The sequence below is a fragment of the Caretta caretta genome, chromosome 1, assembly GCF_965140235.1.
Source record: "Caretta caretta isolate rCarCar2 chromosome 1, rCarCar1.hap1, whole genome shotgun sequence".
NCBI lineage: Eukaryota > Metazoa > Chordata > Testudines > Cheloniidae > Caretta > Caretta caretta.
Window position 1 is genome coordinate 39,412,056 of NC_134206.1, and position 27,022 is coordinate 39,439,077.

Genomic DNA, 27,022 nt, shown 5'->3' on the forward strand with positions numbered 1-27,022 from the left:
CAGAAAGCAACGGCTAAATCCTGCAATCCTTTCCCATGCAAAATTCCCATTGATATCAGTAGGCAAGAAAGAACCCATAGCACTGACTTCCGAAGTTCTATTGCATTGTATTCACATTGCAGCTTGTTCTCTTTGCCAAAACTGAAATATACCGTCTCTTTCTAGTAAACAAAACAAAAGCATTTACTACAGAAGCAAATGTCAAAATCTAGAGATTTAAAAAAAAAAGGAAAACAAAGTACGTTTTTAAGCATCATCATTAACATCACAATCCACTGGTAAATAAATGTGACTTTAAAGCCAAAGAACTGAAGGGTTATTTGGAAAATTGTTTTGGTTGACTTTATGACAGAATGAATTTTATTTAATGTACAGCATTGAATGCATACACCAATACCAGTGCCGTAACAACAAAAACGGAATTTGTAAAGTTAGCAGCAGTTTCTGCAAGTACAAAAATACACATTTATTTCAGACCATATATAATAGCAAAATTTATCAAGATATATTATACAAACTCAAAGCATTTTAGATAATGCATTACTTTTAATATATTATAAGATGATTTAGATGGCGCATAATAAAATTACATGTGTTCTGCTTGCAATGATACATGCCATTTTACAGCAATATCAATAAACTATTCACAACTTAAACATAAAAAGAACACCCAATGGAGCACAATAAACGACACACACAGAGTTGGGAGTTGTTAGTTACAAGCTTCAGCATTTAATGTCATTTCTTTTTCAAGCTTACATTGTTTTTCTTCTTTTGCTGCAAGATGGAGAGGACTGGAACTACTGAACAGTTACCTTGTTAACAGACAAAGCACGACACTTCTTCCTTGAAGGGCAATGAAAGTAAAAACCATCATAGTTTCAAACCAGTAGTAGAATACCACAGTTATGGAATCTATGCTGACCATGTATACTGCATCAAAACCACAAAGGACACCGACTTACATCTACAAGGCTTAACAGGAGTGGTCAAGAGGAGGACTCTATATCAAACACACTACTGCACTCGCTAGTGTCTTGGATCGGAGTGCTTCTCCTAACAATTTCCTGGGACCTTCCCAGATTCTAGGAAGATAGTTAATCACAATATTAGTATGTGGGGAAGTTAATTTGATAATTCCCATAATGACAGGATGAGTTCTGTAGCCCCCCACACTGAAAATTTGTCTCTTGGGATATCAAACCCTAAGCAGATCCGACACTAGTCCCAAAGGTGGTGATTTTAAACGTAAGATTCCTCGGCAAAAAACCTTTGGTCAAGCTCTTCAAACTGGGGATCACTGCAGTGCTTGTTTGGCCGTTCCTTTTTATTTTGGACCATGGTCTTGGTCCCTTCCTCTGATTTCTGAAGACATTTATTAACATCAGGTTTAAACAAACAGTCATCAACTGCCTTTGTGGTTTTTGGAGACCGAGAGAAGCCCCTTTTGGACTCATCAATATTTTTTGATTCAGTGCTTGGCAAAGATTTGTTGTTCCTGGAGTTTGTCACTTGCTGGCCTCCTAAGTCTGTGGAAATCAGAGTCTTACTTAAGCTGTCCTTGATGAAAAGTTCACGTCCAGCACTGACAACATCCTCTGGCTCAGGAGCATGCTCAGCCCTTGGATTTGTGCACTGAGTGAAAGTGTTGGACAGCTGTCTTTTATGTGACTGAACAAATAGAGAGTTTGCCTCTTCCTCTTCCTCCTCCTTGCTTTGCTCAGCCAAAAGCCCCAACGCCTTTAGTCTCTTGTCTTTGGCTTCCCCTGAACAAAGTGGAGAGCTGCATAGCTGCCCACCCCCCCGGGAAGAAGAAAAGTTGCCCTCCTGCACTGTTTCCGCAACATTAATTCCTCCTGTTGACATAAGTGTTTTTAAAACTTGCCGTTGTTCTTGACATAAGTTATCTTCTGATGCATCCGAAGAATCCGTTTGTGGTTCCAAAGTTATTTTAACAACACTCTTCTTTTTCTCCTCTTGCTTGGACACTCTTTCCTTTTTTCGGAGAGTCCAATTTTTCATTGTGGAAGCTCCGTTCTTTAGCCATGTGCTGGGATGAAGAGTTACAGGGCTTTTTTGACTCTCTTTTCTAACACAAACGGAGCTGCTGCTGCTGGCTTGGTTAGGAAAAGAACTGAGGCCAGCACCCAGGTGTACTCCAGAGAAAGGGTTAAATTCAGGAGAAAGCTCTCCATGTTTCTTTTGAGGCTGAAAAGCACAATCCAAAGGAGAGGAGGTCTCAGTTGGAGTAAATACTGAATTGTCTGAAAACTGAGAGAAAGCACTGTCCAAGGAACTCATTGAGGACCCAGATGGGGACGTTCCGGGAGAAGATAAACTAGAACAGCTAGTTCTTGAGCAAATATTTAATCTCAGCAGGGGTGGGGGCAGGAGGCAATTGGACAAGTCTTTCTTTTCACCATTTTGGCCCACGGTGCCACTTTGACCTACATCGATACCCATAACTAAACTCTGATTAATAAGCTTTTGCCCTTCCACCTGTAATGAACGAAGCTGCTTGAGACAGTCTTCATCTACGTGCGACAGCACTGCATCACAGCTGGCTTTACGTACAGCATTCTCATGAACCTCACTGCGGTGGCTGAACTTAGAGGCAAGAAGGCCAATCGTGGGCTCTGAGCAGCGTCTCTGTCTTCTCAAGCTTTTGCGAGCATCCGGGACCATTACTGATGAGCAGCCAGAGGTACTGGAGCAAAGAGACTCATTCTCAGAGTGATCCTGTAACGCAGATTCATGGTGTGATCCAGTAGAAATTCGCACTGGTTTTGATTTGGGTGGCAGTTGAATTTTAATTTCTTCCACCTCAGGCTGGTCCAAGTCACAATCACTCAGAGTCAAAACTGAGTCCCGGCTCCTGTTATCTTGACCTCGTTTTTTGATCAAGTCACTAAATGAAGAGTCAACATCATCATTCAGCTCATTTTCCAAACTGTCATAAGAAGAATCATTCAGATGAAAGGAAGAGAAATCTGCAAGAGGATGAAAGCAGCATTAGCATGTCCATGATCAAACGACAGAGTTTACTTTTGAAACAAAATGTTTCTTTCCCTTAGGTAATTGTTTGTCCTTGGAAAGTCCCTAAAACTGACACATGGCCAAATGGGAGAAGTTTAGAATTCTTCCAAAATGATCATTTTAAGATGGAATAGAAATTAATTTTATTATTCCCCAGTGCAGCATTGGGACTTAAATACATGCTTAAGTGCCGTGCTGAATAGGGATGGATTTATGGATACTCCCTAGTAATCAACCTATGGATAATACATTAATTACAGACTATTAAATCAGTAATGTTATGAACATTCAATTCAATTGCTCTGATATGTGAAGAAACCAAGGTGTAATTTTATTGTGCTCCAGAATGTAGACAGTTTATATCCAATATATTATGAGAAATTCTAGTTTCAGTTACGGCATAGCAACTAGACTCAAGCCCATAGATTTTAAGTGGTGTAACCAAGGGAGAATTTAGCCACATTGCACTAGAGAGACTACATGAGAAGTTTGGGACAACCATATTACTCAGGAGTGGCAAAGTTAGTTATGTACATCATGCCAAACGGAGTGAAAAGAGCGACTGAGATAGTATAAGGTGCATGATAAAAATCACATAACTATCACCATCACTGACGAAGGGAGAGTGCATGTTTGTGTACACATTTGTGTACATCTGAATATTTTGGATGGACACGTTATATGAATGGAAAATAACAGCCTTCCTAAGAATGTACGGAATCTTCTGACTGGCTGGGTTTAGCTAATATGAATGAAACATATGTTACCTGAGCCATCCTCTCTGTTGTCACATCGTATCAGTATGTCCCCAAAGAGGGTGGAAATTTCCTCTCCAAAAATCCTGCAGCAGTTTTCAATTAGAAACTGTACCAGAATAGAAACCTGCAACAAAGCAATGGCAATGAGATTTCTATACAGATCTTGAACTATTGAGCTGAGAGGAGTATAGATTGGTAACAAAACCAATCCTATGTGCTTTTCCTTTGAATGAAAAGGTTGCTCCCAATATCATGTTACAGGCTCTCTGCCAATACTGTATATGGTGCTCCAGCCTTGGATTTACCCAGCACGTACTAAATTTTGCAGGTAGTGATTTGTTCCAAAGCAGGTCTAGATGGGTTTCTCCTCTGGACATGTTTCAGAGTTTCTCAGGCCAGACGGACCACTGTGATCATCTAGTCTGACCTCCTGTGTAACACAGGCCATAGAACTTCCCCCAAATACTCCCTGTCTGAGCTAAACACACCTTTTAGAAAAACATCCAACTGTGATGTAAAAAGTGCCAGTGATGTAGAATCTACCAGCCCTTTGTAAGTTGTTCCAATGGTTGATTACCCTCACTGTTAAAAATGTCCACTTTATTTCCAGTCTGAATTTGTCTCCCTTCAACTTCCAGCCATTGGTCTCAACACAACTGTTAGGAGACTGATAAAGGAACAGCCAAATCTATAAAATCATTCAAGACTCCCTGGAACATCTGAATGGCCCTATGTAGGTACCTCTCATTATGAAACCAATCCTTGCTCTCCCTGTGCTCATATTAACACTAAGAGTAATAAAGGGCTCTGCGCTATAAGAGACATAAGATGCGCACTCTAGCACTACCCCCGGTGTTTTCCCCTCTCACTACCATTGTAGCCTCCCTCACCATAGTTCCTGCCCTCCCTCTGCACAGACTGAGCCTCTGATAACTCTAGCCCCCTTCACTAAGCACCAGATCACTTCCCACACCATCCCTGCAGGCCTCATGCTCCCTGTCTACCTCCTCTCACCTGCTGGCTCTGGCATGCAGTCATTTCTGCACCAGTTCTTCACACCCATAGCATAGCCTTCCAAGGTCAGCAGCTTCTCCCAGGCTGGAGCACAGACCAAAGGAAGGGTAGGAAACTGGCAGATGATGGTAGGTGATCACATTGGGAGGACAGGGCATGTGTGGAGGGGAATGGAGTGGTACTTGCTCCATCCACGCATCCTGACCTGCCCTTACCTCCCAGTAGCCAGGAACTCCCCCACCTTTATGGCACAGTAACCCCTAGCAGATCACCACACCCAAGCCCCACGAAAATAGCCAGTCACCCAGCGACACACACTTCTAGAACTAGGTTAGTTTCCTAAGGATAAACGGGCTTCCAGCAGATGCAATTTCTTTTACCTTTAGGCAACTGCCTCCAATTTTGCCATAATAGGGCCTCTGCATCTACACCCTTCTTCCCCCAAAGCTGGAAATGAACCTACAATGGATGGATTTTCAAACTAGTATTTAAAAGTTTCTGCTTTTGCACTTTCTCATTCGGCTCATCCGTATTGTTGCCTTTATGAACAGATTCCAAATGGTGCCAGATCCCACCGTCTTCAGCAACACCATCTTGCCAAGGAGGTAATTGGATAGATTGATTGTGCTTGGATCCCGCTTAGCTCCTTCCCTACTGCCATTTACAATCTTCTCCTTGGGGCCAATGCTCCCCGAAGCCCCAAGCCAACTGACTGACTGCTGGCTCCTTCCTCTGCATCTTTTCCACCCCGACCTCCTTACAGGTTTATTTGGTCCTGCTTCAGCACAGAGGGCTGGACACGATAATTTTTCAAGGTCACTTTTCACCCTCCATTCCTACGATTATACAGAGAAAACTGTTCTAAGACCAGCTTAATTAAACAGCACCTCTAGGAGGACGTGATCGTTACAAATGCGCTGGATATTTATAATCTCACTCCCCCTGTTTCAGGGACAGAGTGGGGATGAATTAATGTTTGCAGAGGGCTCTGAAGAGGACAAGCACTGATCTGTATTGGTGCTAATCACCACCACCTTTCTGAACATAGAGATTCCTTAGCAAAACTGTGGTTTCACTCACCTTTTTGGTGAATTCGCTTTCTGTTTCAGGGCTAAAGGGAGCAGGAGGCCACAGCATGCTGGGTGCGATGCACACAGCTAGATTAAATGCAGTCATCTGGTTATCTTCAGATTGCTTTTCTATACTGTGCAGTACTCCAAAGAGGTAACGTAAAAGAACCACATTGGCTCTGGGGAGTTGCTGTATTAGCCTGGAAAAAACACCCGTAAAAAGCAATTTAAGAAAACACTCCCCCCACACTCACTAGAGTTAGCATCTGATGAAACCACAGAAATCGCAGGGAGCGAATGTGGACTCGCGATTAGGGCGGGAAATGGTTACTAGTTCAAAAGCTTCTCAGAAAAGACCCAACAGGTACCACAATGAGCTCTCATTACTCAACCTTCAGTGCGTTCCTCTGATATGGTGTAATTCAGAATAGCGGCTGATACACTGTGAACTAGTCTAAGAAATAATTAACACTGCACTGTCACATCAACGGACATGTACAATTTGTGACCGTTATTTGTTTTTTTTGTTCAATTAGTTGTCAACTCACTGGTTTACTCCGTGGCAAAATTCAATCATTTGCTTTGGATACCCAGTTGTTAACGTAAATTGGCAGGGCTCCATTTAATAGGTTGCCTAGTCCACCCTCCTGCCTGCATGCCGCATGCTCGTCCCTGGGACAAATGGGACTAGTGCTTTGCCCAGTCTAATTTTAACGTCCTCGGCAACGGGGCCTCCGCCATTGCCAGACTCCAATATTTCACTAGGACACAATCTTGGCTTCAGAACAGCCACTGAAGTTTGAAACGGATGCAAAAAGAATAAAATAAAATAAAGAGGAGCGGAACTGAATTGTTGCTGCGCCCCTTTTGCCAAAGCTCCTGCACCACCCAAATCAAACTCAGCCCATTTTGGCAGCAGGCAGAAGTCCTGATCTTCAAGAGCATATTTATAAACACGCTCCTCCTGTGGTCTTGGTGAAAGGAAATGACTGAAATCCGCTTACCGGCATGTACTCCCACAGCAGGCACACAGGTACTGAGGACAGGATTTAGGAAAGCACCCCTATACAGGAAAGCACTTCAGCTTGTGCTTAACCTGTCGCACGGACTTAAGTCCCATTTAGATCAATGGGACTTGAGCACGTGCTTATGTGCTCTCCTGAACTGGGGGTAACTAAAGCACATATTTAAATGCTTTTCTTAACTGGGGCCTGTCAAAAATCCCATTTGCAGGGTTCTGCTTCTGTGGACTCTGCAGAGAGACAGTATAAATAACTCTACCTTTGGACGCCATTTATCTTCTCTTCATGGTTCCCTTGGTCCATCACAGAGACCCACTTATCACAGAGCTGGGATGAAAAAATACTGCCTGGGATGTTCCGAAGAAAATCCTGATTCCAAGAGAGGAACAACAAAACCGCGTGAGCCCGCCAGGCGGGGGAGGGGAAAAGGAAAGCGGCGCAGGGCGGAGAGAACGCGTGGCGCTGCTGGGACAGCACGGGCCGGGGTGCACGGAGCCACTGAGCCAAGCGGTAAATCTCTTCACATTAAGAAAAATTTGAATTATGTTGAGGATGAATATTTTCATACCCTCTTCTCCTGAACCGTTTCTGTCCACCGGGATGCGTTTCTGATACTTAATCTGTTTTCACTGCACCAGAGAATTAGCTCAGGGGCCAGTTATTTGGATACTGGGAGACGCCTGCAGTTTGCTCATCACCTGATTATCTTCAATCCCTATTTATCCCAGCAAAATGTTCCCAGTGCTTGTCGCAGATCTGGCTAAGCAAGGAGCACACCCTTGCTGCACTCCAAGAATGAAGAGAAGACTACAAAAGCACAGCTGCTTTCCTATACGTGTCACAGCAAGACCTGGTCTATGCTTAAACGATTTACTGGTAAAACGACACTGGTTTGGGGGTGGTAATTTTTAACCAAAGTAGTTATACCGGTAAAAGTCCTAGTGTGGATGTATTTATACCAGTATAAGGGCAACTTATACTGGTAGTTATTCCCCGTCCTGTATGGGAGTAGCTACACTCGTATAAAGCACCTTTATACTGATATAGCTGTAGTCACGAGTTGGCGGTGCCACCTTAACTGTACCAGTATAGTTAAAGTGGTACAAATGTCTAGTGTAGACAAGTGATACGTTTTACAATAATTTTCCTATAGGGCCTGATCCTGAGCCATTGAAATCATTGGTAAAAATTCCATTGGCTGAATTGGGCCCATATTACCATGTGCTTATGCACTAATTATTTTGTGTTCAGTTTGTGACTGTCACAGTACTGCTGAAGAACAGATTGATTTTGATTATAAAAATTAAAGTTAGTTAGTTCTGCCTGCACATTCTCTTCAAAGTAAGACTTGTACTTCCCTGAACTACAGACACCAAGCTCAATCCTGGTCTCCAATGTTCCTATAAATAATGAACCAGAGTAGCTGCATATTGCATGGCTCCCTCATTCAAGTGGCAGGAAATATTCTTCACTGATGTTTGACCCACACCTGAGGGAAACTCTTTAGACACAAGGTCTGAGATGGACACTCCCAAAGAACATTAAAGCAAAGTGAATCAGGGGATAAGTCCCCCCGGAGCATGGTACATTAATTCAGTTCTCTGTCAAGTTTTCAAGTGGCAGGAAAATTCGCTCTCCTCGCAGCTTAAATGTACAACTAGCACTTACTCAGCCGATCTCTCTGACTTTGCCACATGAACTTTTGAACCACGTCTACGATGCATATTACACAAACAGGCTTTTTTTTGACATCAGACATGTACACCCCCTATCCCCACAACTATTTTTGGGACGACTGCAGTGAAAATTATGATTTCCACTTAAAATTTGTGGTAACAAACAGGGTCCTGATCCATCAAAGCACTTCAGCAGTTGCTTAACTTGAGGCACATGAATAGTCCCATTGGAGCCAACAGGATAACTCAGATGCTTAAAGTTAAGCGCATGTTGAAGTGATTTGCTTGGTGAGGGCCACGCTGCTCAGCACTTGGCAGGATTGAGCACTAGATGTGCAAAATATTTGCAATGAAATGAAAAAAGTACTACAATGCTTTTTCTCCCCCCTTTTGCTACAAACAAACAAAATACGTGGGCTCATTTCACCCCCAAAATTTTGCCCCGTTTCATATGTTTGTTTTAAACCTTAAACAGGCCACTTTCCCACAAACAAAACAAACCCTATTGTGATGTGAAAAATGGGCAAAGTGAGGTGAAACGTATGCCAGGGCAGAGGATCAGTACCATTTTGACTCCATTTAGGCAGTATTTTGAGGGTCTAAAGTGGCATGCAAAGGTGCAAGCATGAGTCAGATTCATTCAATGTCTTTGATATTGAGAACACAAATTTCAAACGTTCTAGCTGAAGAAAAAGAAACTCATGTCAAATTGTGCAGAAAAACAAAATCTGAGGAGTGTCAAACAATTTACAAGGGTGAAACCAAAACACTTTTGTGAAAAATTTTGGGGAAGATATTTCACCATCTTTACACGCACAGATATTATTCCACATGCAGGTCTTATTTTCTTCTCCTCTGTGCACTCCAAAACCAGCAGAAGCTGTTTCCCACAACCACCATTTGATTTCTTTAAAAAGAGGAGGTGTGCTTTTCCTTACGTCTACATGTTATCCAGAGAGCGTCTCTCTTTTCCAGTGAACATTACCAGCAACAGCACAGCATGAGGAGGAATCTGATTCCATGCAAACCCCAAGGCAAGGATCTAACTTCATTGCTTGAATTGTTCAAGATCTCTTGAGCTAATGGAGAATTTCCATTTACTGCCGGTAGTAACAGCAGCACATTTTAAGGCCTCCAACCACTAGAGGGCGGACCATTGCAACAAGATGAGAGGCAACAACTCATGGGCATCAGAAATGACGGCAAGAGGAATAGCATTCTCTGTTAAAAAAAGTCCTACTAGAGATACTACTTGAACATATAGCAATGGAGATTACAAGCTCCCATTGTACGTAAACATGTGAAGGGTCATAAAAAAACAGGGCAAATATGCCAGTCCATATTTGAGATTTATATACAAATACACAATCAGACTAAACTCTCCCAAACAGGCTAGTTGTGAGTTATGGATGTTCTCTGCATGAAACAATACCATTAGTAACATACTAGTCCTTATGCAAAGATAATCCACAGAGAAATGAACCTGAATATTTTGGGAAGCACAATACCCTCAAGAGTCTTGTAGGTTTATAGCATCTTTACAGAATAAGAACCCAACCCTGCAAAGAACTCCCACTGCCTTTAAGGAGAGCTAGAAGACTTGGAGGATCAGGTTCTAAATGAGATCGGAGGCAAGTTTTTTTTTGTTTTTTTTTAAATAAACTCCTATTGCAGAAAACAAATTGACTAGTTGTCATATCCCTCCTCCTACCCCCCGCACTCAGGGAGAGAGGAGTAAAGCTCTTTGCATACCTTAAACACGGAGGCTGTCACAAATATGGATTCACAAGCTAGGTGCACTTCAGCTCCCAAATTAAGCTTCTCCTTAAGTTCTCGGCAGGATTTTGCATTTGCTGAGCGTCTGAAAATACCCCTGGTAAAAGGCCCCTCTTTGTAAAGGAAGAAAAGCATGTCCTGTGCAAAATCAAAAAGCCAGATAGCCTTCCTTACATACAGATTCTTTATCTGTTAACTATTAAGATGTGGTTTTATCCTTTTCCACTTGTGCAAGCATGTCCTACAAAGATTCACAAGTCAAAAACACATCAGGGTATATTCTCTACTCCAGGGGCTTTGCCACCCAACCCTCATTAAAGCTATGGTTTGGGGCACTGAGTTCTTCAAACAAGCTGTGCGAATATCCTCACCCAATATAATATTACTACTCAACACTGATCTAGCACATTACCTCTTCAAAGCACTGTGCAAACATTAGCCAGTTTATACTGCTGTACAGGAAAAGAGCAACAGTCTATCTAGTGTAGTATCCTGTCTGACAATGGCTACAGCCAGATGCTTCACAGGGAGATGTCAAACGTCCATTCACCTGTTTGTTGCAGCAATGCTGCAAACTATGTGCTAAGGTTTCTGACTCAGCTGATGATCAATTTGTAGCCTGAACAGCCTAACATAATTTTATCAGAGCTAGTAGGCTTCTCATTTCATATTAATCTGCACTTCTAAATCCTAATTAAGAGTCAGCCCTCACTCTGCCACCCTTACTCTGTGTGACCTGTACTTTAATCCATGGAGTGTTTTGTTTAGGAATTTTTTAAAATAGTGATATGTATATATATATATATATATATATATATATATATATATATATATATATACACACACACACACACACACACACACACGTTTGTCTGAAGACCAAACTATTCAAAACAAGGAAAATAAGTAGGTCACAAAGCAGCCAAGTACTGTTTGTTTTAAGGAAGGATCTCTGAGCCAACAGCAGGGGAATGGTGGCTGGTGGAGAACATATTATCATTAAATTGAGTTATAATAACTGTAATGGCTGAGAAGTAGGTTTTGGCTAATTTCGCAGTCTGGGCTGCTGAGGAGGTCTTCCTGAAGTGCAGCAATGCAAATATGCCAAATGGAAACTATTTTTACAGTCTACTGCTTTAACATTCCTCCTCTTTTGTAAGTTGGGAGCCAACTGTCCATCTACGTGCAAATACCTTTAGAGGCGCACCATTCACGCCAGCAATACTCACAGCAGTATTTCTCTTTTCTTTGCAAAGATTTAGAGCTCATTTGTTAAAAGAGAGCTCAATCCTGCAAGGCAAGTTCTCAACTTGAGAACAAAGGTTTGGTCAGACAAAACTGGTCAATGTTTTAGGGTGACGAGTTAATGGTTTGACTTGCTTTCTGTAGGGTAAAAACTAAAACAACCCTTTGAATTTAGAATGCAGGTTATAATGCTTTAATGCAGAGACTCTCAACCTGCGTGGGGCTTTAACACCCTCAGATTTGCCTTCTCCATACAGCATCCCAGATGCCATGTTTCATTCTCCAAGGATGCTACGTGAATGTTACTTTTTGCGATTTAAACAAGTTTTTCAGACTCAAACTACTAATTGTACTAAGTAGTGTCCGTGCACCTAGTAACTTTACTTTTCCCAAACAACAGTTCCAAAAGGATTCAAGTTTGAGAGAGATTCTCAGAACACATCAGTGGCTGCACTGGGCTTGAAGGACCCAATAGTTCTAGAATAGATTCCTAAGATAAACTGCAGCTCATCTCTGGAGGGTTAAATTGGATACCCTAAAATTATCAAAATTCGTAAAGACTGCAGTTAGAAAACAAAAAATGCTCTGGAATGTACTGAAGAGTCCTGGTATGAACATCCCTGGGTGATGTGGGGAGAACATACCAAGGGCAAGCATAAGAGCCAGATCCTCCACTGGTGTAAACTGATGTAGCTTCACTGACTTCACAGGATCTCCCCTGATTTACACCAGCTGAAGATCTGGCCTTCAGACTTAGGAGCCTGATTCCACAACACTTCTGTTGAGTAGTACATACTCCTACTGAGGAGTACTCAATGGGACTACTTGCATGAGTAAGAGTTACAGAACCAGGCCGATACAGAAAAGATAGATTAGTTTTTAAAAAGCTTCAGCCTGATTACATACAATTTGCAGACTGATTTGTATTAACCAGGTCTGACCACATTTTACAAACATTTGCTGCAATTTGTGTTGATAGCCAAAGTTCTGTCTCAAAACTGGAGAGAACGTTTCCTCCTGGTTTCTCTACTGAGGATCATTTCAGTGTCCTCACTACCTAACCCCCAACCTTCTTGTTTACTATGCAAAGAAATCCCAAATATTTAATAGCCAGCCCAGAATCCGTGACTTACCAAGACAGGTTTGGGCAGATTGTCATTCTCACAGATGGCTGGCAGCGACAGACCAAAGAGTTTCCCTGGAACAGGAGACGTTGGAGACAGTGGTATATTGTCCAGCTGAGTGCCTGGACCACGCCAAAAGGCCCAGTTTATGATTGATCTTTTCCTTTTAAATGGCTTTTGGCTTAGTTCTGGGGAAAAAGTAAGGTGTTTATTAGAAGAAATGTATTTCAGTTCTGTTTCCATTATTTGTTTTGTAGTAGTTGCTACGGTTTCAGATGCAAAAAGTTTCATGAACACAACTAATTCCTTGGTCTGGCTCAGCCTATTCCATTAGTGTGTATCCCGGTACATGCACACGCAGAGAACATGCCTTATCATCCAAGCACTCAAAAAGGATCACACAGATCTGCACTGCATTACTAAGCTGCAGCCGGAACTCTTACCTCTAAATGTAGGATTAAGAAAATCAGCCCGCTGAGTTTACATGCATCTTGATTGTTCCCATCCACCTGCACAAAAACCACAGAGCCTCTTTTTTTAAAGAAGAGATTCTTCTTGTGCTGGCTGCTGTATCTTGGCATTCCAGTTCCCACTGGCAATGGGCTGGAGCAGCCTCTGCACAACTAACATCAGTGAGTAAGCTGATGGGGGAAGGAGTATTAAAAGCCAATAGAAAAACCCAGTTGCTTTTCCAACTCTTTTTCCCCAAAGTGAGCATATCTGTGTACTTGTTCCAAGCATCTGCTGACCAATGCTCAAGAACCAGTGCCTGCTCTGTAATCAATGTCTTCCAGCTGGCACTTCATCACGATGCCAACACACCAATGGGCTTGATTATTCTTCATTCATTTTGATGGTTTTCACGAGGTATGGTAACAGTGAAAACTCCAAACTGCACTACTGATGGAAGCTCTTCTTTGCAGCAAAGAGAAGGAAAGCAAGGCAATCTTAAATAGAAAAAGGATTCCCTCATGTTTATCTATGTCATTCTATATAAATTCTGGCTTAACAGCAAAGGGTATTTTGGAGGGCTGTGTTGGCAATTTTAAAGTGGAAATATGAGCTAGAAAAACAGACACACACTTTCCCTTTTCTTTTGTCTCCAAAGTCATCTGATTCAGGTTTACAGGATCCTTAAACCTCTATGAACCTTTCCATATCTTGGCTCTTTCATCCCACAGAAGGGTTCTACATTGCTAGAATCCAGGTGTGGTACTTCTATAACCATGGATTTCAGTACAATATAGACTTCTATATCATGTACTTTATCACACATGGTTTTAGCATCACTAGTGACTTCTGTTATACATCATTCCATTGTAGGAGATTACGTTCCCATTGGGAATGGGGGAATTCATTTCATTACAATTTGACAGGAAAGTTAGAATAACTCAAAATTTGAACGTTTTAACATTACAAGCTGATGAAAAATACTTTCCATAAAAAAAATGAGGATATAAATTTAAAACGAACCAAAGCTTCATGAAAGAAAAGCCTGACAAAGTTTAAGATTGTGCTTTCATATGTCACGCTTTGGAAGAAAAGGAACTAACCTCTAATGCCTAAAATCTCAATTTTTGTTACGGTTGAACAAGATATAGGCATATCTAAGGTTTACTACACTGGGAGTTCTGTTCTTACAATAGCGAGTATATACTTATGCTCTGTTCTTGCAATAAATATATTGAGCCCATTGAAAGGAACAATTAAGGAGAGTTTCTATTTTGGAGAGTAAGGAATAATATATTAAAACTTAAGGGAATTTATCTTAAAAATTAGGAACAATTATTAGCTTCTTGTTATTTCCTTCAATTCCAATAGGCCAAAGAATTTTAAAAAATTATGCAAATGAAAAAAGACCATTTCAAGGAAATGCAGCCACCATTTGGGAGAGAAACAGCATGTGTTTAACAGTGCACTCCAACAATTATTATTATTGTTAATTATCTAGATCAGCGAGTAGAAGAGAGGTAAAACTATAAGGGGAATTTAGGTAAGCAGAATTATTACCCAATCTGGAATTTAGACAGGTCACCCCCACTCTGGTGAAAAACTTATGAAATTTCAGAAATGTATCTAAGTAAATGAACAATGTTGCAACTAACAAAATTTCAGCCTTTCCTTTGGCTCAGCTACTCTGCTGCCACAATCTCAATGCAAACTTTTCTTTATCTCCAGCTCCACAAGGCAATAACTCACTGGTCAAACTAAGCAGGAGTCCTAAACCCAGTGTTATGAGGTCTACTTCGGATGGTGGTATATCCCTGTCAAAAACACTTTCTATAGAGCCACCACTAGAGAACAAAGCCCTGGAGAAACAGCTGTTCCACTTGGCCACTGGCTTGTTAGCATTTAAATCTCACCATCAAGCCAGGAGAAGATTTCTTCCTATCTGAAGAGGACCAATTCAACGTTCTTGAAAACATTGGGACAGAAACCAACAAGTTTCCTAAAACAATGAAACACCAGCATTGTGTCAAAAATTGACAATGTCTGAGCATCAGGAAGAAACATCCTGTGGCCACAAAGAGATTTTAAGGACAGTAAAGCTACCGCAATATCAGTTCATTTACAGCTCAAAGGGAAATGGGAGATATCAAGGAAAAGAGTTGGGGGACGGAGGGACATGTAAGGTCTTTCTTTGCTTAAACATGTGTTAAGTTAAGATACAGAGAGAAGCACCGACATGGCTGAAAGACAGGCAGCGTATTCATTGTGCTGAAGGCAGTACTTTCATACTTTGGAACACAAACTTTGTACTCCTAGGGTCTCCTCCTCTAGGCAGTGGTGCAGTCCGGATATTTTAAGTTCAGGTACTCAGTCCCTGCCAGCATGGCCAGGCACGCACTGTGCGAGAGGTCACACTGCACGGAGGACACTGTTTTGCTCTTTATAATGGCATCCTCCATGGAGCTGCATGGGAGGTCACATTGTATGTGGGGGATGCCATTTTGAGAACAATCTGGTGCCACTGGGTTCTTCTGGACCAAAATGGGGAACACATTATAGCACCTTTGTTGCAAATAAGTTCGGTGTTAGTGAATCTGGCGATACTGACATGTTCAGGACATGTTGTCCACATTTTAAGTTAGGCGCAGGGAGTCCTATTCACATACAGTGTTCTAATCAACATGCTGCTACACAATGTGACTGGATTTCCCCCATTTCATGAACTACTAAGAAACAGTCTGAATACTGAAAAAACCTCTGGAACTTATTGAGCCATCTGGGGTCTTTTTGGACCAAATCTTTAACTACTGAAGGCTTCTACAGTTTATGAGACTATTTTTGTGATGCGACCAATCTACTGTACTCTGGTCTCCTTTTTACCAGATGATTACAGAACAATTTGGATGCCAGACAAACAGTTCACACTGTTCAAATATTTGAAGTTAAATGTTAAGCAAATATATGTTTATGATATTCATTTGATAGACAAGAGCTTACAAGCATTTTTAATCGTTGTTGCAATCAACTTAGCTAGCGATGTGACGTGCTATAAGGCCCCTAAAGAAGGAACACACACATGTAGGTCCTTTCCACGCTGTACCTAGACTATGCTTTCGTAACCAGGTCGTGGCACAGCCACCTGACTCAGTTACAACACACAGAGTTGAATTCTGTCCACACAGTAACTTTTTTTCACATTACAATCATTTGTTAACTGTGTTCACGTGTCACCACCTACCAGGCTGCCTCTGTGTGTACCTGGGCATTATGGGAAAATCCAGGCAATGATTTCCATACTGCCTCAGTAGGGGAATTGTGGCACCAGTACCACATGGCTAATGGACTCAAATATGTCCTAATGCATAGTGATGGAGGAGGATGCGGAGAGACCAACTTGTACAGAATGGCGCTATTAGGGGATATAATCTATGCAATGTGAAAGTATTTCACCTCTGCCAGTGACCTAGAGTGATACATGATTGAAACACTTATGCTTCTGTGCTTGCTAATTGTATGTTAACCATGTTGTGTGTGGACAACCACCATGTTTAGAGCCAATTGTATCCCTAACTGGCTACAAATTCAGTTGTAAGTTTTAGGGGACATTGTATAAACTCAGTTTCCAAGTCAACTATTTTATCCTATTTCATGGAAAAGAGAATAAATTGAGATGAATCCTACAATACTGAGGTGCAGCATTATGAACCAGACCACCTGTTACCTTACACACAGCACAGACAAATCTCGCCCTTTGTTGTGAACTCTTCTGGTATGTAGATAGAATTGTGCCTAGCGGTTACATAACAACCACCTCCACCACATAGCCTTTGGCCCCTCTGATTTCAAGATCAGCCTAAGGTCAGCTACTAGCCTCTGTGCTGCTCTCCTTATCCATTTCCTAAACTAATCTGTGAGTGGAGCCAAGAAGAGAAAAGGAGAGTGGATCCTGCAGCATACAAGTTAATCAGGTTTGCAAACAGATAAAGCAATTTAAAATGATGTATTGCTCAACCATCTGAGGAGGAGAGTGGAAAAATAAATAAATAGCCTCTCTTACTGCCACTTTGCACAATGCTTGTGCATCATCCATGGGCTGCCCCAAGCCTCAGATCCAGAGGCAGTCTTGCTTTCTCCAATAGTTTACACAGCGCTATTTATAATGGGTCTGCATCAGAACTTGAGAGAGTTGATTTGCATTTCTATTTTCTCTTGCCAGTCAATGTCAGCTGCCAAGCTGGGCCTATAAACCTAATCACAACCGGTTTACTAATTGCCTCATTCCTAAAATACACCATGAAGTATTAGATGCTGCATAACATTGAGGGGGAGAAAGGAAATTATTTTACGATATATAAAATGCAGTTAAATTTCCTGTGTAATGTGCAATACATACACATAAACTCTCGTATATTTAATTTCTGGATACATTAAAAATGGTGTTCTAGGCATACACTCTGAGAAATGATATCCAGGAAATAAAAAACTGGTGAGGCACGTGCAAAAATTCTACATATATATGATTTTATATGATTATTAATACTACAGTAGCACAAAGAAGTGACAACTGAGATCAGGGTCCCAGGATGCTAACTGCAGTAAAAAAAACATATTAAGGGAGTCCCTGCCCCAATGAGTCTACAGGCTAAGGCCCCAGCCCTGCAAAATCTTACTCATGTGCTTAATTTTAGGCACTCTGAGTAGTCTGTCTCACTGAGGTCACTCAGTGTGTGCAAGAGTATGCAGGGTTTGGCCCTATACAGACAAGAGTATTATTATCCCCATTAATGGAAGCAGAGATGTACTTAAGTACATGCTTAACCTTAAGAATGTGAGTAGTCCACTTCTGGGAGCCACTTGGAGGACAAAAAGAAAAGGAGTACTTGTGGCACCTTAGAGGCTGACCAATTTATTTGAGCATAAGCTTTCGTGAGCTACAGCTCACTTCATTGGATGCATACTGTGGAAAATACAGAAGATGTTCTTATACATACAAACCACGAAAAAATGGGTATTTACCACTACTAAAGGTTTTCTCTCCCCCCACCCCACTCTCCTGCTGGTAATAGCTTATCTAATGTGATCACTGTCCTTACAATGTGTATGATAATCAAGGTGGGCCATTTCCAGCACAAATCCAGGGTTTAACAAGAACATCGGGGGGGGGGGGGGTAGGAAAAAACAAGGGGAAATAGGTTACCTTGCATAATGACTTAGCCACTCCCAGTCTCTATTCAAGCCTAAGTTAATTGTATCCAATGTGCAAATGAATTCCAATTCAACAGTCTCTCGCTGGAGTCTGGTTTTGAAGTTTTTCTGTTGTAATATCGCAACTTTCATGTCTGTAATCGCGTGACCAGAGAGATTGAAGTGTTCTCCGACTGGTTTATGAATGTTATAATTCTTGACATCTGATTTGTGGCCATTTATTCTTTTACGTAGAGACTGTCCAGTTTGACCAATGTACATGGCAGAGGGGCATCGCTGGCACATGATGGCATATATCACATTGGTAGATGCGCAGGTGAACGAGCCTCTGATAGTGTGGCTGATGTTATTAGGCCCTGTGATGGTGTCCCCTGAATAGCTATGTGGGCACAGTTGGCAACGGGCTTTGTTGCAAGGATAGGTTCCTGGGTTAGTGGTTCTGTTGTGTGGTATGTGGTTGCTGGTGAGTATTCGCTTCAGGTTGGGGGGCTGTCTGTAGGCAAGGACTGGCCTGTCTCCCAAGATTTGTGAGAGTGTTGGGTCATCCTTCAGGATAGGTTGTAGATCCTTAATAATGCATTGGAGGGGTTTTAGTTGGGGGCTGAAGGTGATGGCTAGAGGCGTTTTGTTATTTTCTTTGTTAGGCCTGTCCTGTAGTAGGTGACTTCTGGGAACTCTTCTGGCTCTATCAATCTGTTTCTTCACTTCCGCAGGTGGGCATTGTAGTTGTAAGAATGCTTGATAGAGATTTTGTAGGTGTTTGTCTCTGTCTGAGGGGTTGGAGCAAATGCGGTTGTATCGCAGAGCTTGGCTGTAGACAATGGATTGTGTGGTGTGGTCAGGGTGAAAGCTGGAGGCATGTAGGTAGGAATAGCGGTCAGTAGGTTTCCGGTATAGGGTGGTGTTATGTGACCATCATTTATTAGCACTGTAGTGTCCAGGAAGTGAATCTCTTGGGTGGACTGGACCAGGCTGAGGTTGATGGTGGGATGGAAATTGTTGAAATCATGGAGGAATTCCTCAAGGGCTTCTTTTCCATGGGTCCAGATGATGAAGATGTTATCAATGTAGCGCAAGTAGAGTAGGGGCATTAGGGGACGAGAGCTGAGGAAGCGTTGTTCTAAGTCAGCCATAAAAATGTTGGCATACTGTGGGGCCATGCGGGTACCCATAGCAGTGCCGCTGATTTGAAGGTATACATTGTCCCCAAATGTAAAATAGTTATGAGTAAGGACAAAGTCACAAAGTTCAGCCACCAGGTTAGCCGTGACATTATCGGGGATAGTGTTCTTGATGGCTTGTAGTCCATCTTTGTGTGGAATGTTGGTGTAGAGGGCTTCTACATCCATAGTGGCCAGGATGGTGTTATCAGAAAGATCACCGATGGATTGTAGTTTCCTCAGGAAGTCAGTGGTGTCTCGAAGGTAGCTGGGAGTGCTGGTAGCGTAGGGCCTGAGGAGGGAGTCTACATAGCCAGACAATCCTGCTGTCAGGGTGCCAATGCCTGAGATGATGGGACGCACAGGATTTCCAGGTTTATGGATCTTGGATAGTAGATAGAATATCCCAGGTCAAGATTCCAGGGATGTGCCTGTGCGGATTTGATCTTGTGCTTTTTCAGGGAGTTACTTGAGCAAATGTTGTAGTTTCTTTTGGTAACTCTCAGTGGGATCAGAGGTAATGGCTTGTAGAAAGTGGTGTTGGAGAGCTGCCGAGCCCCTTGTCTTTTCCTACCCCCCTTTCCTCAGATGTTCTTGTTTTTTTGGGGGGGCGGGGGTGAGAAAACCTGGATTTGTGCTGGAAATGGCCCACCTTGATTATCATACACATTGTAAGGAGAGTGATCACTTTAGATAAGCTTTTACCAGCAGGAGAGTGGGTTTGTGTGTGTGTGTGTGGGGGGGGGGGGGCGGGAAGAAAACCTGGTTTTGTGCTGGAAATGGCCCAACTTGATCATCATACACATTGTAAGGAGAGTGATCACTTTAGATAAGCTATTACCAGCAGGAGAGTGGAGTGGGGGGAGAGAAAACCTTTTGTAGTGGTAAACACCCATTTTTTCATGGTTTGTATGTATAAGAACATCTTCTCTATTTTCCACAGTATGCATCTGATGAAGTGAGCTGTAGCTCATGAAAGCTTATGCTCAAATAAATTGGTTAGTCTCTAAAGGTGCTACAAGTACTCCTTTTCTTTTTGCGAATACAGACTAACACGGCTGTTACTCTGAAACTTGGAGGACAGTAGATGCCTCGCTTAACAGCTTCCTTCCTCACCACCAAAAATCCACAGCCATCACTTCCCCTCCTGCCATCTAATTTTCATTGGATATTATTCTACAACTCTTTTCTTTAGATGTAATACCGTTATGGATGCTGCTCCATTTCCAGACTTTCTACAAAATACCAAAAAGCAGAAGCTGTTTGGCAGCCCCCTTGCAGGCAGGATGGCTGACCAGGGAGAGGCTGCCTCTCTGAAACCAGATGCAAATATGGACTGGCTACAACAAATCTCAACTCAACAGATGATCTTCAGAAAAAGATATGATGATACAATGGTGATCAAACATATTACTAGTACGCTCCACACTAAATTGCGAGGCTTGGCATCAAGACTAGACGACGCTGAGAATTGAATCTCCTCACAAGAAGACACAGTGAGTAGTATGCATATAACTGCAGAGCAACAGGAAAGAACTATTAAAGCACCACAGGAGAAGGTTAAGGATCTTGAGGGAAGAATCTGAGACTCATGGGTCTCCCAGAGGGACTGGAAAAAGGGAGGCCTGTTGAATTTTTATCCACCATTCTGCCAGCACTTTTGTCTCCGGCCCCAATCAAACTTAGAAATTTAGAGTGCTCACCGCTCTCTTGTGCCAAACCCCCTCCAAATGCAAAGCCCCGGGCCATAATTGTAAGATTTTAAAAATACAATATTAAGGAACGCATTCTTAAAAAAGCCCATGAACTGAAAAATCTAACATGGAAAGGACACAGGCTGATGATTTCCCTGGATTACACCAAGAACATGCTGGAAAAAAGGGCTAAATTCAATAGATCAAGAGCCCTAGCCAAAGGATTGGGTTTGGACTACTTCATTTCCTTCCCTGCTACTTTCAAAGTTAAAGAGGAAGGCAAGATACTCATGATTCCAGTGCACAGGGAGCACCATCTACCGTGAGGTCCTGACTCCAAGCAAATCCACAGGTATCGTTGCGGAGAGTGGACCAGATGATATGTCTGGGGCGAGAAAGCAGAAGGAGACTCCGCTGGTTGGAAGGCATGAGATGCTATGTCCTGAGGTTGGGGGTTCCACGACCACCACTCCCAAGAGGAGAAGGCGGGTGGTGGTGGTCGGGGACTCTCTCCTCCGGGGGACTGAGTTATCTATCTGCCGCCCTGACCGGGAAAACCGAGAAGTCTGTTGCTTGCCAGGGGCTAAGATTCGCGATGTGACGGAGAGACTGCCGAGACTCATCAAGCCCTCGGATCGCTACCCCTTCCTGCTTCTCCACGTGGGCACCAATGATACTGCCAAGAATGACCTTGACCGGATCACTGCGGACTATGTGGCTCTAGGAAGAAGGATAAAGGAGTTGGAGGCGCAAGTGGTGTTCTCGTCCATCCTCCCCGTGGAAGGAAAAGGCCTAGGTAGGGACCGTCGAATTGTGGAAGTCAACGAATGGCTACGCAGGTGGTGTCGGAGAGAAGGCTTTGGATTCTTTGACCATGGGATGGTGTTCCATGAAGGAGGAGTGCTGGGCAGAGACGGGCTCCATCTTACGAAGAGAGGGAAGAGCATCTTTGCCAGCAGGCTGGCTAACCTAGTGAGGAGGGCTTTAAACTAGGTTCACCAGGGGAAGGAGACCAAAGCCCTGAGGTAAGTGGGAAAGCGGGATACCGGGAGGAAGCACAGGGAGGAATGTCTGTGAGGGGAGGGCTCCTGCCTCATACTGGGAATGAGGGGCGATCAACAGGTTATCTCAAGTGCTTATATACAAATGCACAAAGCCTTGGAAACAAGCAGGGAGAACTGGAGGTCCTGGTGATGTCAAGGAACTATGACGTGATCGGAATAACAGAGACTTGGTGGGATAACTCACATGACTTGAGTACTGTCATGGATGGTTATAAACTGTTCAGGAAGGACAGGCAGGGCAGAAAAGGTGGGGGAGTAGCACTGTAAGTAAGGGAGCAGTATGACTGCTCAGAGCTCCGGTACGAAACTGCAGAAAAACCTGAGTGTCTCTGGATTAAGTTTAGAAGTGTGTGCAACAAGAGTGATGTAGTGGTGGGAGTCTGCTATAGACCACCGGACCAGGGGGATGAGGTAGATGAGGCTTTCTTCCGGCAGCTCACGGAAGCTACTAGATCGCATGCCCTGATTCTCATGGGTGACTTTAATTTTCCTGATATCTGCTGGGAGAGTAATACAGCGGTGCATAGACAATCCAGGAAGTTTTTGGAAAGCGTAGGGGACAATTTCCTGGCGCAAGTGCTAGAGGAGCCAACTGGGGGGGAGCTTTTCTTGACCTGCTGCTCACAAACCGGGTAGAATTAGTGGGGGAAGCAAAAGTGGATGGGAATCTGGGAGGCAGTGACCATGAGTTGGTTGAGTTCAGGATCCTGACGCAGGGAAGAAAGGTAAGCAGCAGGATACGGACCCTGGACTTCAGGAAAGCAGACTTCGACTCCCTCAGGGAATGGATGGCCAGGATCCCCTGGGGGACTAACTTGAAGGGGAAAGGAGTCCAGGAGAGCTGGCTGTATTTCAAGGAATCCCTGTTGAGGTTACAGGGACAAACCATCCCGATGAGTCGAAAGAATAGTAAATATGGCAGGCGACCAGCTTGGCTTAATGGTGAAATCCTAGCGGATCTTAAACATAAAAAAGAAGCTTACAAGAAGTGGAAGGTTGGACATATGACCAGGGAAGAGTATAAAAATATTGCTCGGGCATGTAGGAATGATATCAGGAGGGCCAAATCGCACCTGGAGCTGCAGCTAGCCAGAGATGTCAAGAGTAACAAGAAGGGTTTCTTCAGGTATGTTGGCAACAAGAAGAAAGCCAAGGAAAGTGTGGGCCCCTTATTGAATGAGGGAGGCAACCTAGTGACAGAGGATGTGGAAAAAGCTAATGTACTCAATGCTTTTTTTGCCTCTGTTTTCACTAACAAGGTCAGCTCCCAGACTGCTGCGCTGGGCATCACAAAATGGGGAAGAGATGGCCAGCCCTCTGTGGAGATAGAGGTGGTTAGGGACTATTTAGAAAAGCTGGACGTGCACAAGTCCATGGGGCCGGACGAGTTGCATCCGAGAGTGCTGAAGGAATTGGCGGCTGTGATTGCAGAGCCATTGGCCATTATCTTTGAAAACTCGTGGCGAACCGGGGAAGTCCCGGATGACTGGAAAAAGGCTAATGTAGTGCCAATCTTTAAAAAAGGGAAGAAGGAGGATCCTGGGAACTACAGGCCAGTCAGCCTCACCTCAGTCCCTGGAAAAATCATGGAGCAGGTCCTCAAAGAATCAATCCTGAAGCACTTGCATGAGAGGAAAGTGATCAGGAACAGCCAGCATGGATTCACCAAGGGAAGGTCATGCCTGACTAATCTAATCGCCTTCTATGATGAGATTACTGGTTCTGTGGATGAAGGGAAAGCAGTGGATGTATTGTTTCTTGACTTTAGCAAAGCTTTTGACACCGTCTCCCACAGTATTCTTGTCAGCAAGTTAAGGAAGTATGGGCTGGATGAATGCACTATAAGGTGGGTAGAAAGCTGGCTAGATTGTCGGGCTCAACGGGTAGTGATCAATGGCTCCATGTCTAGTTGGCAGCCGGTATCAAGTGGAGTGCCCCAAGGGTCGGTCCTGGGGCCGGTTTTGTTCAATATCTTCATAAATGATCTGGAGGATGGTGTGGATTGCACTCTCAGCAAATTTGCGGATGATACTAAACTGGGAGGAGTGGTAGATACGCTGGAGGGGAGGGATAGGATACAGAAGGACCTAGACAAATTGGAGGATTGGGCCAAAAGAAATCTGATGAGGTTCAATAAGGATAAGTGCAGAGTCCTGCACTTAGGACGGAAGAACCCAATGCACCGCTACAGACTAGGGACCGAATGGCTAGGCAGCAGTTCTGCGGAAAAGGACCTAGGGGTGACAGTGGACGAGAAGCTGGATATGAGTCAGCAATGTGCCCTTGTTGCCAAGAAGGCCAATGGCATTTTGGGATGTATAAGTAGGGGCATAGCGAGCAGATCGAGGGACGTGATCGTTCCCCTCTATTCGACATTGGTGAGGCCTCATCTGGAGTACTGTGTCCAGTTTTGGGCCCCACACTACAAGAAGGATGTGGATAAATTGGAGAGAGTCCAGCGAAGGGCAACAAAAATGATTAGGGGTCTAGAACACATGACTTATGAGGAGAGGCTGAGGGAGCTGGGATTGTTTAGCCTGCAGAAGAGAAGAATGAGGGGGGATTTGATAGCTGCTTTCAACTACCTGAAAAGGGGTTCCAAAGAGGATGGCTCTAGACTGTTCTCAATGGTAGCAGATGACAGAACGAGGAGTAATGGTCTCAAGTTGCAGTGGGGGAGGTTTAGATTGGATATTAGGAAAAACTTTTTCACTAGGAGGGTGGTGAAACACTGGAATGCGTTACCTAGGGAGGTGGTAGAATCTCCTTCCTTAGAGGTTTTTAAGGTCAGGCTTGACAAAGCCCTGGATGGGATGATTTAACTGGGAATTGGTCCTGCTTCGAGCAGGGGGTTGGACTAGATGACCTTCAGGGGTCCCTTCCAACCCTGATATTCTATGATTCTATGATTAAATCGTTGCACCGGACCGGGGGCCCCTTACACCTATGGATCGGCAAGGCTCAACAGAGCAGTGTGATGCTGTTTTCTATCTGAGGCACTCTCCCTCCTGGTCCGTTTTCCAACCCCTTACCACCTCCCCCAACCACTTTTAAAAAAAATCTTCCTGCCTGATGATTTTACTTGGTTTCATCCCCATCTAATTCAGAAATTCAGGGTTTATAGTAAATCTGGAAATATTCAATCCATTTGCCCTAAATGTACATTTATTTAAGAGATACCAGATCTAAACAATGGAATAAAGATTTCAGATGAAGTGAGCTGTAGCTCACGAAAGCTTATGCTCAAATAAATTTGAGTCTCTAAGGTGCCACAAGTACTCCTTTTCTTTTTGCGGATACAGACTAACACAGCTGCTACTCTGAAACCAGTTTAATGATGAATCTTTTCAATTCTCCATGGTGAATAAATCTGATCTCCTAAAAACCTATCCAAGAAGAATTATTATTGCTGGTTATGATTCACCAAATTACTGAGACTGTGTTAGTATGCAACAGTCAGTTGTCTTTTCTAATAATATTCAGGTGGGTTTTTTTTAGTTATTTTCGTTAAATGAGTTGAAATAAATGTTAAGCTGATTTACATTGCTGATGTAGCTATTGGGCAATGGAGTTCACACAATACTCAAGTGTGGACAAAAAAACTAGGGGGTAAAGTTTAGACAGAACTGTTCTGCCAATGAACACTTATCTGCAAATGATCCCGTTATGTTAGAATAAGGTTAAACTATTTGTATACCTTTCTTATGTATCTACTATAGACTTGTTCTTTAGACACTAGCCTTCTTCCCCTTTTGTTGTCGTGAATAGTGCAGAAAGCATTCCCTCCCTTAATATGAGACTATTTCTTCTTTATAAAGTTAGAGGGAAATCAGCTATCCCCCACATGGGTGTTTTGGAGAGGTAGGGGGAGCGAGTGACAAGGTCACCCCCTTGTAAACCTCCTGGACTGAGGTACTAGTTCCATTTGGATAAGAGTTATGTATTTTTAAGTGAGCCTTGGTCAGTTCTGACCACTTCATTTCTTTTTATTCAGTTTTTCTTATCTTTTAACTTTCCAGGTCTGCCTTACCTTCTCCCCTTTCCCCTTCCCCTCATGCCCCCATGGCAGTGAAGGGAAACCCAGACTTACCATTCCTAAGATCTGGAAGTAACAATGACCCAAGCAATGACACTATTCAGGTGCCTGATAAAGAGATATTTGACCTAAACACTTCTTATGGCTAATATTATAAATAGTGTTTCCTGGACTATAAAAGGAGTTAATCATTTGATAAAAAGAAAAAGAACGGTCACCCACCTAAAAACTCTGAAAGCAGATATTATCTTCCTATAGGAAACCTACCTTAATGACTTGGAGGCAGAGAAATTGTGGAGGGGTTAGATGGGGGGGAGGGTGGGGAAGGATGTTTAACAATTTCTCCTCTGCAGCCAAAGGTGTAGTAATATTGTTTCACAAAAGACTCAATTTACAAATTCTAAATGTAAATAAAGATGAAGGTGGTAGATTTTTGCTGGAGAAGGCTAAGATTTCTGACTATCAGTGGTTTTCAAACTGTGGGTTGTGACCCAGTACTGGGTCGCATAATGTAAGGCACTCAGTCACGGCGGCTCTGGTCAGCACAGCCGACTGGGTCTTTAAAAGTCTCGTCAGTGGTGTTGCCTGGCTAAGGCAGGCTAGCTCATACCTGTTCTGACACTGCGCTGTGCCCCATAGACTGGTTCCTGGCCAATCGGAGTGCTGCCCCTGCCCGGAGCACCAGCTCCGCA

At 43.1% G+C, this 27,022-nt stretch overlaps 1 protein-coding gene across 3 annotated transcripts in view; it reads right to left on the minus strand.

Annotated features, from left to right (window-relative positions):
• Positions 1 to 328: 328 nt before the first annotated feature.
• Positions 329 to 27,022, minus strand: part of ARHGAP20 (Rho GTPase activating protein 20) — a 95,595-nt gene continuing 68,901 nt past the window's right edge. For all 3 annotated transcript variants that reach the window (XM_048844952.2, XM_048844961.2, XM_048844970.2), the window contains exons 10-15: positions 12,731 to 12,909; positions 10,329 to 10,490; positions 7,160 to 7,269; positions 5,889 to 6,078; positions 3,804 to 3,918; positions 329 to 2,990 (exon numbers count right to left, since the gene is read on the minus strand). In XM_048844952.2, coding sequence (XP_048700909.2) covers positions 1,243 to 2,990; positions 3,804 to 3,918; positions 5,889 to 6,078; positions 7,160 to 7,269; positions 10,329 to 10,490; positions 12,731 to 12,909 — 2,504 coding nt within the window. In that variant the 3' untranslated portion in view covers positions 329 to 1,242. The remainder of the gene's footprint in view (positions 2,991 to 3,803; positions 3,919 to 5,888; positions 6,079 to 7,159; positions 7,270 to 10,328; positions 10,491 to 12,730; positions 12,910 to 27,022) is intronic.